This window comes from Pleurodeles waltl, chromosome 3_1 (assembly GCF_031143425.1).
Source record: "Pleurodeles waltl isolate 20211129_DDA chromosome 3_1, aPleWal1.hap1.20221129, whole genome shotgun sequence".
Classification (NCBI taxonomy): Eukaryota; Metazoa; Chordata; class Amphibia; order Caudata; family Salamandridae; genus Pleurodeles; species Pleurodeles waltl.
Window position 1 is genome coordinate 118169553 of NC_090440.1, and position 15432 is coordinate 118184984.

Genomic DNA, 15432 nt, shown 5'->3' on the forward strand with positions numbered 1-15432 from the left:
TAGTAGGCATATATCTGTGTCAGTTTGTCTAGGTAATTGTGCTTTTCACACCCGCATTTTGAGTAGATTCTCTAGCATTACTGATATGCAATGAAAGGCTTTATGGTCATCAAGTTGCAATGCAGAAAACCTTTTGTGGGTGAAACTTGTTTGGCAATAGTGTTTGCTTAATTTTCCACCATGGTACGTCTTTTGGTGTCGTGACCAGGCAGAACTTTAATAAATATGGTCCACCCAGACTCTTTAAAGAGCCAATGTAGTGGCAGTTGTGGCTCACTTCACTCGCAAGAGTTGCGGTGGGGCGGGTGCAGTGCATGCACATGGGGGATGGATGTGGGTAAAAGTTTATAAAAAATATAAAAACGTACCTGATCTGCAGCTCCTTTTTCTCCCATTGCCGCAGGCAGGCAAAGTCTCCCAGCCTGCCGTGCAGCCAATCATGATGCTGCTCAGAGCAGGATTGGCTGGAAGCACCCAGCCAGAGTGCTCCGAGGCAGACTGGGAGCCTGTGCAAGCTCTCTCCAGCCCGGCAACTGTGTTGCGGGGCTGGAGAGACCCTACTGTGCATGTGTGTTTGGCCGGCCCGAGACAGTTGGCTAAACATACATGCACACTGAGGAAAGTGCACAGTGTACTCCCCTCACTGCTTATCACCCCTGTGGCCCTGCCCATTTAACAAACAAAATGATAATAAACATGGTTTATTATCGTTTTGTTTGTTGAAGGTTTTGGAGCTTCTGCTGCTGGTGGGGGGCGACGCTGTGTAGTACTTGTTTCTACTTTTAAAATGTTAGTCAATGGGAGGAGCCCTCACATCCAGATGATGTCAGTTTCACATTTTATTTGCACAACAAATGATTATTAATTTATTTGAGTACTGTTTATTCTAACAGAAGAAAGTATTCATTCACCAGACGGTGGTAATGTTGAACGTTATTATTTTTATTGTATGGGTAACATATTGTGATAGTTTTGGCCAAGATTGTTATTAATTTGAGAATTCAACTTTCTATGTGTGACATAAAATCACAATGTGCAAGAAAAATAGATGTGAAATGGAACATGCTGTTACACATTCTCCTGGCATCTTCGATATTCTAAGCTGCTACTGTCAGACACAACTAAGACGGTTGTATAATTAACTGAAAGGTACGTAACTGCAGTACATTTCGATATGACTTTCAAACCGCGTTGCCAAGGACAATCTATATTGCTGCAAAATGAAATTAAAAACTATCAAAGTCACCTGTAATAAAAGTTGCCTTTGCTGAGGCTAAAGTTTAACTACTGTGTGAATCTACTTCCCCCTGTGCTTTGCATTTGAAATATGTGACCCTTCACAGTTAGAAGCAAAAGACATCTAGCTCTGGTAGAAATTAAATGGACCTATGATTCTCAAGTGTGTCTTTAATTCTTTAGCTGAGGTCTCTAAGAACTCTTTATAAATGTGTATAGCATCAGAACTGTTATAGCCGGTTAGAGTTTGCTCATTATAATTATAATGCCACAAATGGGCCTTTGCTCTGTTGGTTGCCGTAAGTGGCTAGAAGGAAGACAGCTTCACTTTTCAAAAGAATAACACTACCCCTTCTGTAACAGGAATGTTCCCAAAATTGGAATTTCTTTAAATGCGCACTGTCAAAAACATCCATGCAAAACATTTTTGTAAGAAATGTAAGTATTAGCTTAGGGGAAGGGAACCCACCTCACATAATAATCACAATCCTTGTCAGTAGGTACCTGGAAACCTAGCCTGCCACTTGCCTGTGTCCTTCATTTCCTGCTTGTTCCAGCAGCATTAATTGACACTGCCACTACCCAGGAGTTCTTAATCGGGTTCTTGGTTTTCCCACTCACTACTGATCCATCCAATAGAAGCCCCGCTCATACCAGGACCTATCTAATGCAGGCCGCAGTGCAACCACACCCTCAGCACGATGAAGGCACATCAAAGGAAAGCCCACATGTGCCCATCTACACCTGACTGCAACCAGAGTCATGAGTCCTGTCCCCTCCACCCCAATGATACACCATCGCCGAGCTCGGCATCCTCAACCCTAGACTTCACAACAAACACTGACACCGCACCAATCCACACTCTATGACATTTCATCTACACTTTCTGCCACTTCAACTGCCGCAACACACACACCAGCCCACCGACTAGCCCCAACCTAAATACACCACAAACATCACCTGAATAAAAACATCAACTTGTGTGCACCCTTCTCAGAACATGCTCACTATGTATGTTATTCAGTTCATACTTTGGTAATAGGACTGTCAATCAATCAATCAATCAATCATTTGTAGAGCGCGCTACTCGCCAGCGAATGTCTCAAGGCACTGGGGAGGAGAGGAGGGGGAGATGCTACTGCTCGAACAACCAGGTCTTGAGGCGTCTCCTGAAGGTCAGCAGGTCCCTATGTGTTTAGGATGACAGAATATGTGTGACTGAGTCTATCCACACAGTTAGTAACTGCCGGCCTAACTCCTGGATAGCTCTGAGTGCCTCACTGAAACCTGCAAACCCATTGGAGTAAAAGGTGATTATGGTGACCTGAACATGACACTCCGACTTCCCAGGGAAGTCATGGATCCAGATTATGCCGCTTTCGTACTATCACTTATGCATACCAAGGCGAGAAAAAAAGATGCTAGTTATGTTTTAATGCAATTATTGAAGCAATCACAATGTAGCATAAAAAAGAGTGAACCGTGATAATTAGGCATATGAAGCAAAGCAAAGGAATCAGCACTGCAAACATGGTAAAGATGAACAATCCAGCCATAATCTATGTAGTTCTAGACTTGCTGTAGGTTTCTACCTAACCCTATTTCTAGTCTGAGAGCATAGTGGTGGTAACCCTCTGCTTGGCCCATTCTAAAGGATTAGCCCCAGTCCCATACTTAGAAAGAATGTCAGGAATCAGCCTGTGGTGTAGATGGCAATCCTCTCCAGATGCTGGCAGATCAGTACTAGCTGAACTGCATGTCAAACAGCGTGCAGCTCAGGATCGTCATGGTTGTAAATCCCTCTTCCCTCCTTAGGTCAGTGCAACATTTAAATAATAAGCCAAATCACATTGGAAATGTAGTCCACGTGCAATGATTTGTCTAGGTAGTAGAAGCTAGCTCCTGAATGGGCAACACAAACTAGCATATTGTGTATCATGTTCCAGAGCCTTAGACAGAATGTACTAATTAAATGTTGTGTAAAGGCTAGCTAACGAGCAGCTTGTTCCTTGCTTTCTTAATATAAAAGCAAACTGATAACATGTGTAAAAGCCATCGCTAAAAGGCAGCCTTACTAAAATTAATAAAATGTGAATAAAAAATGAACTATAAAACTAAGCTAAAACATGGGTGACTAACCCAGGTCTTAGAGGTCATCAGGACATGCAAGCATACCACTGATATTTGGGACCTCATCTCCATTCTCAGACCTGATGTCCTCTTCTTCACTGAGACCTGGCTCAACCGCACTTCAGCACCCAACATCGCCAGAGCAATGAGATGACCCACCATGACTGATCAACAAGCCTGGTGGAGAGATCGCTATCATACACAAGGAATCCATCCAATGCACCACCACAAATGACAACATCACCTCAACCATGGAGCAACTCAACTTCTGATTCGAAACAGACAGCAAAACCACCATCAGGGGCGCCCTCGCCTACTGTCCTCCTGGATCACGTCCAGCCTTTTGCAACTTCCTGACCAACTTCATTGCCCCCACATGCCATAGACTTCAACATCTACATGTTCCTCAGCAACCTCAATTTCCATCTCTTCGACCACAATAACATCAACACTACCAAACTCCTTGACAGCATCAGCAAAATTGGAGTCACCCAACTCATCCACAAACCCATGCACACCACATGCTAGACCCCATCCTTACTTCCATTTGTATAAACAGGTGCTTCCTCACCAAGGAGCTCACCTGAACTGACCGCTCCATCATCCATTTCAACATCACCAGCTCACTCACCTTCACCCCCAGTCTGCCCAAAGCCCTCTACCGCAAACTGAAGCAAAAGTATCAAAGGATACCTGGCTCAATGCCCCACCTAATGTCCTCCAACAACCTAGACCAGAACGTCAGAAACTTCAACAATTGGATCTTCAACTGAGCAGACAGTGTTAATCTGTGTTGGCAACAACACCCACAGAAGGATCACGAAGCAGGCTAGCTAGTACATTGAAGACCTACAAACTGCTAAACAACACTGTAAACAACTGGAAAGAAGATCGTGCATCAACAAGAACACGAATAAAACCACTGTTAGATCTGACAGCTTTATGGTGGTCATTCCCCAGCTTTTTGCCTGCCTCCCTCAACTTTTCTGACACTGTTTTTGCTGGTTTTAGGACTCTGCACACTTTACCACTGCTAACCAGTGCTAAAGTGCATATGCTCTCTCCCTTCAAACATGGTAACATTGGCTCATAGCTAATTGGCATACTTAATTTACTTGTAAGTCCCTAGTAAAGTGCACTACATGTGCCCAGGGTCTGTAAATTAAATGCTACTAGTGGGCCTGCAGCACTGATTGTGCCACCCACATAAGTAGCCCCATAACCATGTCTAAGGCCTGGCATTGCAAGGCCTGTATGTGCAGTTTCCCTGCCTCTTCGACTTGACATTTAAAAGTACTTGATAAGCCTTAAACTCCCCTTTTTCTACATATAAGTCACCCCTAAGGTAGGCCCTAGGTAACCCATAGTGGAGGGTGCCATGTAGGTAAAAGGCCGGACATATACCTATATGTTTTGTATGTCCTGGTAGTGGAAAACTCCTAAATTCGCTTTCAACTACTGTGAGGCTTGCTCCTTTCGCGGGCTAGCATTAGGACTACTCTCATAAACTGTTTGATTGGTAGATTCTGATCCAAAGGGGGTAGAAAGGTCATGTTTAGTATGGCCAGAATTGTAAAAGAAAATCCTGCTTATTGTTGAGGTTGGATTTTATATCACTATTTTAAAAATGCCACTTTTAAAAAGTGAGCATTTCTCTGCACTTAACATCTATCTGTGCCTTACAGCCTGTCTCCAATGAACGTCTGGGCTGGGCTGGTTGACACCCCCTTATGCATTTCACCCAGCCAACCATAAAAACAGGATACTCAGTCACACCTGCACTCATCTGCATACTGAATGGGTCTTCCTGGGCTGGAATGGTGGAGGGCCTGACAATTACAATTCATAGGTTAGTGGACTGCCAAACCTCCTACTGGGACCCTGGCAGACAGAATTGTACTGAAAGGGGACATTGTGCACTTCAAATCCACTCTTTGAAGTCTCCCTCACTTCAAAGGCATTTTTTGGTATATAAACTGGGTCTCTGACCCCACCAAATCAGACACCTATGGACCAGATCTTGCAACCTGTCAAGAGGAACTGCCTGGCTGCCCAGAGGACTAACCTGGACTGCTTTGCTGTGAAGGACTGCTGCCTTGCTGTTGCCCTGCTGCCTTTCTCCTTCTGACTGTGCCGAGAAGTGCTCTCCAAGGGCGTGGATTGAGCTTGCCTCCTGTTTTACTGAAGTCTCAGGGCCAAAAGACTTCGGCCCTCATAACAACCATGGCGGTAAAAGCCGCTTACAGCTGTGCTGACGACCACCAACATATCGTGACCGCGGCGGTAATCCGCCACCGGTATTATGAACCACACATAGAAATCCGCCACTATACAGACACCCACACAAGTCCGCCATATCAAAGGTCAGTGATAAACTGCCGATAGAAAAACCAACACCGTTACGCCAACAGGAATGCACCCACAGTATCACGACCCACGAATCAACGCAGCGGTCTTTCAACCACGGTAAACCATTGGCGGTACACACTGCTGCGCTCAAAATACATACACATTTACAAAACACCACCACATTGGACAATTCAAACTACACACACCTGACACACATACACACACCACACCCACACACCCACAACACTATAAAACACACACCCACATTACCCACAACCCTTTAAGACCCAAAAAAAAACATTGCGAATAGAGAGAGACACAAGCCAGGAGCACCCACTCAATCTGAGCCACAGAACACCAGCACCCATACACCATTCCTGCAACTCACAGCAAACACCACAACACATCACCCCACACATCCTCACACATATCACTCACACCACATCCATGGCACCCCAAAGACACCCCAGGTTCTCAGAGGAGGAGCTAAGGGTCAAGGTGGAGGAAATCATCTGGGTAGAGCCACAGCTATTCGGATCACAGGTGCAGCAGACGGCCATTGCAAGGAAGATGGAGCTATGGCGGAGAATTGTGGACAGGGTCAACGCTGTGGGACAGCATCCAAGAACAAGGGATGACATCAGGAAGAGGTGGAACGACCTACGGGGGAAGGTGCGTTCTGTGGTCTCAAGACACCAGATTGCAGTACAGAGGACTGGTGGTGGAGCCCCACCTCCTCCCCCACAACTAACAACATGGGAGGAGCAAGTCTTGGCGATCATGCATCCTGAGGGCCTTGCAGGAGTAGCAGGACGACTGGACTCTGGTAAGTCAAATCTGTAATACTTTATCCCCCCCTACCTCATGCCATCACAAACTCCCACCCACAACCCCATCACTCCACCAACTCACATATACCCCAATAGCACAACCCACCCATCCCAATACCGTGCCCTGCATGCAACAACAATGAATGGACACCTATCACAGACCTGCATGGACACCCATCACCACAGCATGCCCAATAGAGAGACTCACCCAGCCCACAAAATCACCACTCACACAAGTCCAAGACGACAGGGAAATGACAGACATAGAGGGAAACGCAGCCATGCACAAGATTGCACACGCAGATACATTGACAATGCATTTTTCTCCCAACAGGACCCCTACCCAACGTCACCGGAGAGGAGGGGCCAGTCACATCCAGCCCCCCCAGAAGAGGCCCCAGTGATGACAGCAGCTCTACATGCCTGGATCACGATGACCAACCTGGCCCATCTGGGACCTCCGGACAGTCAGTTACCCTGCCACAGTCCCAAACCACCACTGAGCCTCACCTCTCAGGAAACACCACCACAGCACCCACCCAGCGGGCCCATGCCACTGTCCCCAGGACACGTCAATCAACAGTGTGTCCACCACTACAGGGACCCCAGGCAACCCCACAAACACAGGACAATCAGGGACCTGGGGTCAGTGGCAGTGGGCACACGGTTCAGAGGACAAAGGCACAGGACAACAGGGAAGCTGGGAGGACTGCTGTGCGACAGGGGGAGGACAGGCCCAGGGAACCGACCCTCCACGAGGCACTCTCAAACATCATGGGAGCGTACCACCATTCCTAGGAGACCATGGGCCAGGTACTGGCCAAGTTACAGGAGATCCAGCTGCTGCAGGAGGGACAGTACCTGGGGATCAGGGAGGACCTAACAAAAATACACCATCCTGGTCACCATTGCAGGGGTGCTGGCTGACATGGGCAAGACCATGAGGGAGGCAGTGGCACAACAACAGGCGTCTGACACTAGGCAAACCGAGGAACAGCCTTCCACCTCCGCCGGCACTAGTGGACAGGAGGCTCCGCCACAGGACCAACAGGCCACCAGCACTCCACCCCCTGCAGAAGGAGAACCCCCCCTCACAAATGGTCCCTGCAATCCAGGCAGAAGACAGAGAACATTGCCAAGACCCCCGCCAGGAAATAAGGAAATAAGACCCTCCTGATTGTCACCCTTCTGTCCCACCATGTCACCTGGACCACCTTGAACTGACATTGCTCCACTTCCTATGTTCCCTTGGACAATGCACCTGTGATACCAATGGACTGGACTCTAACTGGACATTCCTCCATCATCACCCCAGCACCTTGCACATACCCCCATACTCATTGGCACAAAAATAAACACCCTTGAAACAAATACCATATTGGAGTCAGTGTCAAGAATTGATAAATGTATTAGTACAACATTATCAAAGCATTGCAATGTATATGTACAGTGAAATGTACTACAGGATGACCTTTGGTGAGCAGCAGTATATATAGCAGGAGCCAGAATGGGACACACAGATCTGATATTAGAGAATCCAAAGGGTACAATCAGTGTCCATAGACAGAGGGTAAGAGGCTGCCATGTACAATGTCCAAAAGATTACTGAAAAGTAAATTTGAGTTACAGTCTCATACCTGTGTGTAACTGGAAGTACTGCTGTATAATGTTTGTTCTGTTGTCCACATCTTCTGCCTCCTCTTTCTCACTGATCACAGGCTCCACTGCTGCCACAAGACCATCTCCAGGCTCATCCTCCTGCAGAAAAGGCACCTGACATCTCAAGGCCAGGTTGTGCAACATACAGCATGCCACGATGATCTGGCACACCTCCTTGGGTGAGTAGTACAGGGATCCACCTGTCAGATGGAGGCACCGGAACCTGGCCTTCAGTAGGCTGAAAGTTCTCTCAATAATCCTCCTTGTATGCCCATGTGCCTCATTGTAACGTTCCTCTTCCCTTGTCCTGGGATTCCTCACTGGGGTCAGTAGGCATGACAGGTTGGGGTAACCAGAGGCACCTGAAAATATCGAGGGACAACTGTTAGACACACACTAACCCTTTGGGACAACCCCATACCCAGAAACCTACTTATAGTGGGTGGTGACCTTGAACTCACCTATTAGCCACACCCGGTGCCTCTGGAGTTGGCCCATCACATAAGGGATGCTGCTATTCCTCAAGATATAGGCGTCATGCACAGAGCCAGGATATTTGGCATTCACATGGGAGATGTACTGGTCCACCAAACACACCATCTGCACATTCATCTAGTGATAGCTTTTCCTATTCCTGTAAACCTGTTCATTTCTCCAGGGGGGAACAAATGCCACATGTGTACCATCAATGGCACCAATGATGTTGGGGATATGTCCCAAGGAATATAAGTCAGCTTTCACTGTGGCCAAATCCTCCACCTGGTGGAATAAGATGTAGCTCTATATGTGTTTCAGCAGGGCAGACAACACTCTGGACAACACGTTGGAGAACATTGTCTGAGACATTCCTGATGCCATGGCCACTGTAGTTTGAAATGATCTACTTGTCAGGAAATGCAGCACTGACAGAACCTGCAAAAGAGGGGGAATACTTGTGGGCTGGCGGATAGCTGACATCAGGTCTGGCTCCAATTAGGCATACAGCTCTTGAATTGTGGCATGATCAAGTCTGTATGTGATGATAATGTCTTCCATTGTCAACAGGTCCACCAGGGGTCTGTACACCGGAGGATGGCGCCATCTCATCATCTGCCTCAGCGGTTGTAGTCTATGGAGGAGAATGGTGAGCAGAAGGTCATATTTCCACATAGAATGCACAACTGTTGCTGAAGTTAGGTCACAGAAGCAGTATGTGAAGTCGAGAGTCATTTGATGGGCCAATGTCTGCTGTGACGCAGTTAGGTGCCATGCCATGTGCCCCTCTGAAATGGCAGCTGCCTGACCGGTGAGGAAGGACAAGTGGAAATGAGGTAATTCCACTGGCGTTGTGCGCCGCCAAGGTAGGCGGGCAATGACCGCCACGCAACTTCGCATTGGTTATCATTGGGCCCTGTGGGTTCCAGGAACCAATGGCGATGTACGCCGGCGGTGATGGTACACACCGCAGCAGACGTGACCGACATTTTCTAACTACTCATTCACTTGCTACCTGACCGTCAACAGGAGAGGACCTATACTGCAAGTGCTGCTGTGACCTGAGTCTGGAAGCAACAATGGCTACAGTGTCTGGGGAAAGGGCCCCTGCCTTCACTACAGAGGAGTTGGAGAAACTGGTGGATGGGGTCCTACCCCATTACACGTTACTCTATGGTCCTCCAGAAAAACAGGTGAGTACACTGAGAGCATGATGTGTGGGCATGCATGTTTGGAGTGGTGTGGATGTAAGCCACATGTTGGGGGTGCTGAAGCATCCTGGCCTGAGTGCTGCATGAGAGGTGGTCAGTGTATGTGCGTTAGGGCATTGGTGGGAACTGAGGGGCAATGAGTATGCCTGTCCGGACGGGTGAGTAATTCCCTTTCCTCCTGCCTTTTCCCTTTAGGTCAGCACCCACCAGAAAAAGGGTATTGGTGGTGTGCCATCGCCAAGGAGGTGCGGACCCTGGGGGTCTATCACAGGCAGAGCACCCACTGCCGCAAGAGATGGGAGGACCTGTGCCGCTGGACCAAGAAAACAGCGGAGGCCCTGCTTGGGCTGGCCTGCCAATGTGGAAGGGGTGCCTGTCGCACCATGACCGGCCTGATGTTCTGCATCGTGGCGGTGGCCTATCCGGAGTTGGATGGGTGCAAGAGGGCATCACAGCAACTACAAGGGGGTGAGTACAGATTCTGAATCCTGACTTTGCGCACTTTAGGAGCTAGCTGGGTGGGGTATGTGGGCTGTGGGTGACCCTAGGCCAGGGCAATCATGGCAGGGTAGGTCCCTTGTGTGCAGGCTCTGAAGCACTCCAAACCCAATGGTGTAAGTGGGCATATACTGCTGGGCAGGGTCCTGTGGGTGTCAGGTGTGCAGATGCTGGCATTAGCCATTGTACCCCATGGGCTTGTGACTACTTTAGTGACTGGTTGGGCTTGGCCTAGTGCATAGGGCAGCTCCCTGTGTGTTGTGTACGCCAACTGTAGTGTTGTTGCTGGCCGTGACCAAGTGTATCCTTTTTCTCTCCCCCTCTTTTTGTTTTGTCACCCTGTCCTTGTGTGCATTAGCATCATCTGGCAGAGGAGCAGAGGCACCGGAGACAGAGGGAACTGCATCCCATATGGCCCATGAGGGCGAATCCACTGAGGGTGAAGTCACCAGTGGGACGGAGGGCGAGGGGAGCATCACGACGGGGACTGGAGGGAAGACCAGTGACAGCGACTCCTCCTCCGATGGAAGCTCCCTGGCGGTGGCGGACAGCTCTGTGCCCACCCCAACAACAGGTACAGCCGCCACCCCCCTTCCAGCACCGCCCTCTCAGCAGCCCCTCAGTGTGTTTCCTGTGCCCGCTCACCCAGGAGGGTGGGCATCTCCTTCGCCCCAGGTACCTCAGGCCCTGCCCTCAGTGAGGAGGCTATTGACCTCCTGAGATCCAACAATGTTGGGCAGTCAACCATTCTGGATGCCATCCAGGGTGTCGAGAGGCATTTGCAACAAACAAATGCATACCTGGAGGGCATTCACTCTGGTGTGGCGGCCAAACAGAGAGCATTTCAGGCTCTGGCCTCAGCACTGATGGCAGCCATTGTCCCTGTGTCTAGCCTCCCCCCTCCAACTTCCTCTACCCAGTCCCAGTCCCAATCCCCTCAACCCCAGCCTATCTCAAGCACACCTTCAGACCAGCAATCACCCAAATCAACACACAGAAGTGGCTCAGGCAAACACAAGCACCACACTTCATCCCACAGGTACTCACACAAGCACCATCCCCATGCAGACACACCAACATCCACTGGCTCCACTGTGTCCCCCTCTTCTTCGTTGTCCACCCCCCTCCCAGTATTGTCTCCACTCACACCTGCATGCACTACTTCCTCATCCACTACGTTCATCACCAGCATGCCCATCACAACATCCACCTCACGAGCAGTCACCACCCCCACAACCATGCACACGTCCCCTGTGTCCTCTCCCAGTGTGTCTGTGACCCCTCCTCCCAAAGTACACAAATGCAAGCACCCACCCAACAGCCATCCACCTCAAAACAGCACCCAGCCCATGCACCTTCATCCAAACTCAGCAGAAAGACACCTCCTACAACCACTCCCAACTCCTCCACTCCCAAACCCTCTCCATCTTCCCGTCCCAGTATTCCATAAAAACTGTTCCTTGCAAACTTTGACCTCTTGCCTACGCCTACAGGCTCTGGCTTCCACACTGACGGCAGCCAGTGGCCCCTTGTCTATCGTTCCCCCATCCACCTTCCTTTTCCCAATCCAAATCCCTAATTTCCCGATCCAGCCAAAGCACACAAACAGACAGGCATGCATCCGCCTCAACATCCGAGGGTAGTACATACAAACATAAGCACCACAAGACACACCACTGGCACGCATAGAGACAACGTCCACCTGCAGACACAGCAACAGTCACAACTTGCACTGACACCACCATCACTCCCAGAATTACACACACAATACCTGGCACACCTGCAGACTCCACACCAACATCCACTGATCCAGCCACACCATCTATCCTACCCAAAGACGCCACCTCAGCAGACCCTAAGACATCCACCCCGGCCACCACATCCACAGACACCACAACCACTGACACACCTATATGCAGCGTATCCACCATACCTGCAGTCACCACCCCAACAGACAGCCACCCACCCACCACAGAATCCCAAGCACTTCTACCACCCTCAGCCCAAGACACATAAATGCTTTCACTCATCCACCCAACAGACACCCAGCACACACAAGCACACCTCCCAGACATAATCACCCAAGACATCCACTCCTAAACATCATACAACTACTCCCTCACCCTCCACACCCAAAACCCCTTCTGATGACCGTCCCCGTGTGTCAAGAAAGGTGTTCCTTTCCAAACTTGACCTTTTCCCTACTCTCCCTCCCAAAAAGGGCTGTTTCCCTCCCCATGGCCATCCCTTCTACGTCCAAGGCCTCTCCTACCCCCCTGCCAGCACCCATGCCCCTCCCTCCACCAAGAAGAGGTCCACTCCTCCCAAGAAGGTTCCCTCCCAAACCAAAGCCAAAATACACCCCTCCCAAGCTCATCCACCTCCCTCTCCCACCCCTCCCAATATCCCTGAGGTACCTGCCTGCCTTCTTGATGCACCTACCAGTGGAGGTTACATGGCAGTCAGAAGTCAAGTTGGGGCACCATTTTGCATCTTTGGTGCAAAACTAATATATATATATGGACTGGCCATTGGCCTTGGACTGTTATTTTTGTACGAAAACAAAAAATTATAACCAACCAGTTGTTAGTTTTCTAGTTACATCTTTGTCCTGCATTTCCTTTCCTAGGTTTGACTTGTTCTTGGCTGCATTGGTTGTGTGCCAGTATTTTGTTGTGTGTGTTGCTTGCTGTTTTACATAATTTGAGCAGTGTGTGAGCTTGTGTGCAGGTCTTTTGTCCCCCAGGGGTTGCATATGTGTTGTGTGATAGGTATGTGTATGTAGCTGACATGTTGGTGTCAAGGTACTGTGTTGTGTTTGTCCTGGGATGTGTTTGTTGTTGTGCAGTGTCACGTTGAGTGTTTTGACTGTTTCAGTCTATGTGTAGTGTGCATGGCATGATAGGTTCTACATACTGTGTGTGTGTGTGATGTGTGTGTGTCGATTGCTGGGTGGTATGATAGTGTTGTTATGGTATGTATTGTGACTGTACACATTTGTACATTTGACTTATGTAACAGGTGAGTGTGTGTACTTACGCTTGGTGTAATCCTCATCAGTGATGTGTACTTTGTCTTTCGGAAAACAGGAGCATCAGGAAGACATCTAGTTTTGGTTCCTTGGCGGCTCTGGACGTGTATGGCTTCCTGGAGGTGAGTGTCTACTTTTATATTGTTCATTTCCACCTGGTGCTCCGTTGTGGTTCGACCGCGGTGGTCACACTGGCGGTGTGTAACCTCCCAATAGGACGGTGGAAACATGTTTTCACTGGTCTCTTTGTGCCTCCATTCAACTGTGGCGGTCTGTACTGGCTGGCGGTGCCAGCAGTACTTTGGAGGTCTTTTGTGTGCCCCACCGTCAAACTCATAATTTGGCGCTCTACTCCACCAGCCTGTTAGCAGTCATATCACCACCGCTGACATGGTGGTCACAGGACCGCCAAACTCGTAATGAGGCCCTTATTCTGTACACTCTTAAGCCAGTTGCATCTAACCCAATACCCCCTCATCCAGTTTCCATTGAAAAGAAACCCTAGTTAGGGTTTTTAATTCCTAGGATTCCACTCCACACTTTCCTGCACATGCACAGTCAGTCACCTAAATGTGCCCAATGGCAAGCTCTTTTCCACAGCGGGTATCTATTTTTCATAAAGAAGAACTTTGTAAAGCATCTGAAAGGGTAAAATATATTTAGCATAAAACTGAGTTTAGTGAAACAAAAAGAAATAAAAGAACCTTACCTTTGCTTCTGACCTAACTCCAAGAGATTCTGCATATCGCTTTTAGATGATGACTTGTCATTTTTCAGAGACTGAAAGAAAGGAAAACATTTCATAGGTTTGTATTTGGAGGCACAATGATTCCAAAACTTGCATCTTTCATGAAAAAAGTAATAATAATGCCTTAACTGCATTCTATTTGACACTATTATTTTACTATTCATATAAAGAACAAACATGGTTGATTTTAAAAGTGATAGAGATCACATATAATTTTAATACCTTAATAAAAAATGTTGTATGTATTTTAGGCATTATCTTTGTATTTATTTATTGTGTGTTTGCAACAAACTAAACTGCAACTTAATACAACAGACATGTGAGGGGTGGGGCTGGGGCAGTGCCTGCATCACCTAATAGAAAATGCACAATTTACTTTCTAATGCACAAAGTCTTTTTTAATGAAAGACTATGAGTACGGTCTTTTCATCATGGAATCAGAGCACAGGCATTCTCTTCTTACGCTGATAACCATGCCATTGTTACGTGTTTGCCCCCATCTTGGGCTTCCTTTGTTATAATTTGTGTTGTCAAAAATTAGTTATAGAAACATCCCCAAGTGCTACAGGCTAATTTCTTTAATCAACTCTGTACTTAAGGCTATGGGCCATGTAGTTCTCAGCAGGGTAACTGCTTAACCTGATGAGAATCATATTCTCTCAAACTTAAAGTATGGATTCAGACTGGGTAGGAGCACAACTGACCAGTGTTTACATCTTCATTTTATAGTTAACTAATATACTACTTCTTAAAACTGGCATTCTTGGTGTAGTTTACCCGCTAACTTTTTTGCCTTTAGACCTCTCGTTTTGCTGACTTTTCTGGCTTTAAGACTCTTCACACTTTACCTCTGCTAACTAGGGCTAAAGTGCTTCTCCTCTTCGCTCAAAACATGGTAACTTTCTCTTATACCCTATTGGCATATTTAATTTACTTATAAGCCCCTAGCAAAGTGCATAGAGCCTGTAAATTAAATTTTACTAGTGGGCCTGCAGCACTGATTGTGCCACCCACTTAGGTAGTCTTTTAAACATGTCTCAGGACTGACTCTGAACAGCCTGTGTGCGCAGTTTCAACCTACCATGTTGACTTGGCAAAATAAACAATTTTTCAGGCCTAAACCTTCCTTTTTAATACATATATCTCACCCATAAGGCAAGCCCTAGAAAGCCCCAAGGATACAGTACAATGTATTTAAAAAAGTAGGATATGCACTTTTAAGTTTTACATGTCCCGGTAGTGAAAAACTCTTAAATTAATTATTCA

At 47.8% G+C, this 15432-nt stretch overlaps 1 protein-coding gene across 1 annotated transcript in view; it reads right to left on the reverse strand.

The window, feature by feature from the left end:
* LUZP2 (leucine zipper protein 2) overlaps positions 1 to 15432 on the reverse strand; it is a 1083806-nt gene that overhangs the window by 618030 nt on the left and 450344 nt on the right. Inside the window, exon 3 of the mRNA XM_069221952.1 lies at positions 14128 to 14198. Coding sequence (XP_069078053.1) covers positions 14128 to 14198 — 71 coding nt within the window. The remainder of the gene's footprint in view (positions 1 to 14127; positions 14199 to 15432) is intronic.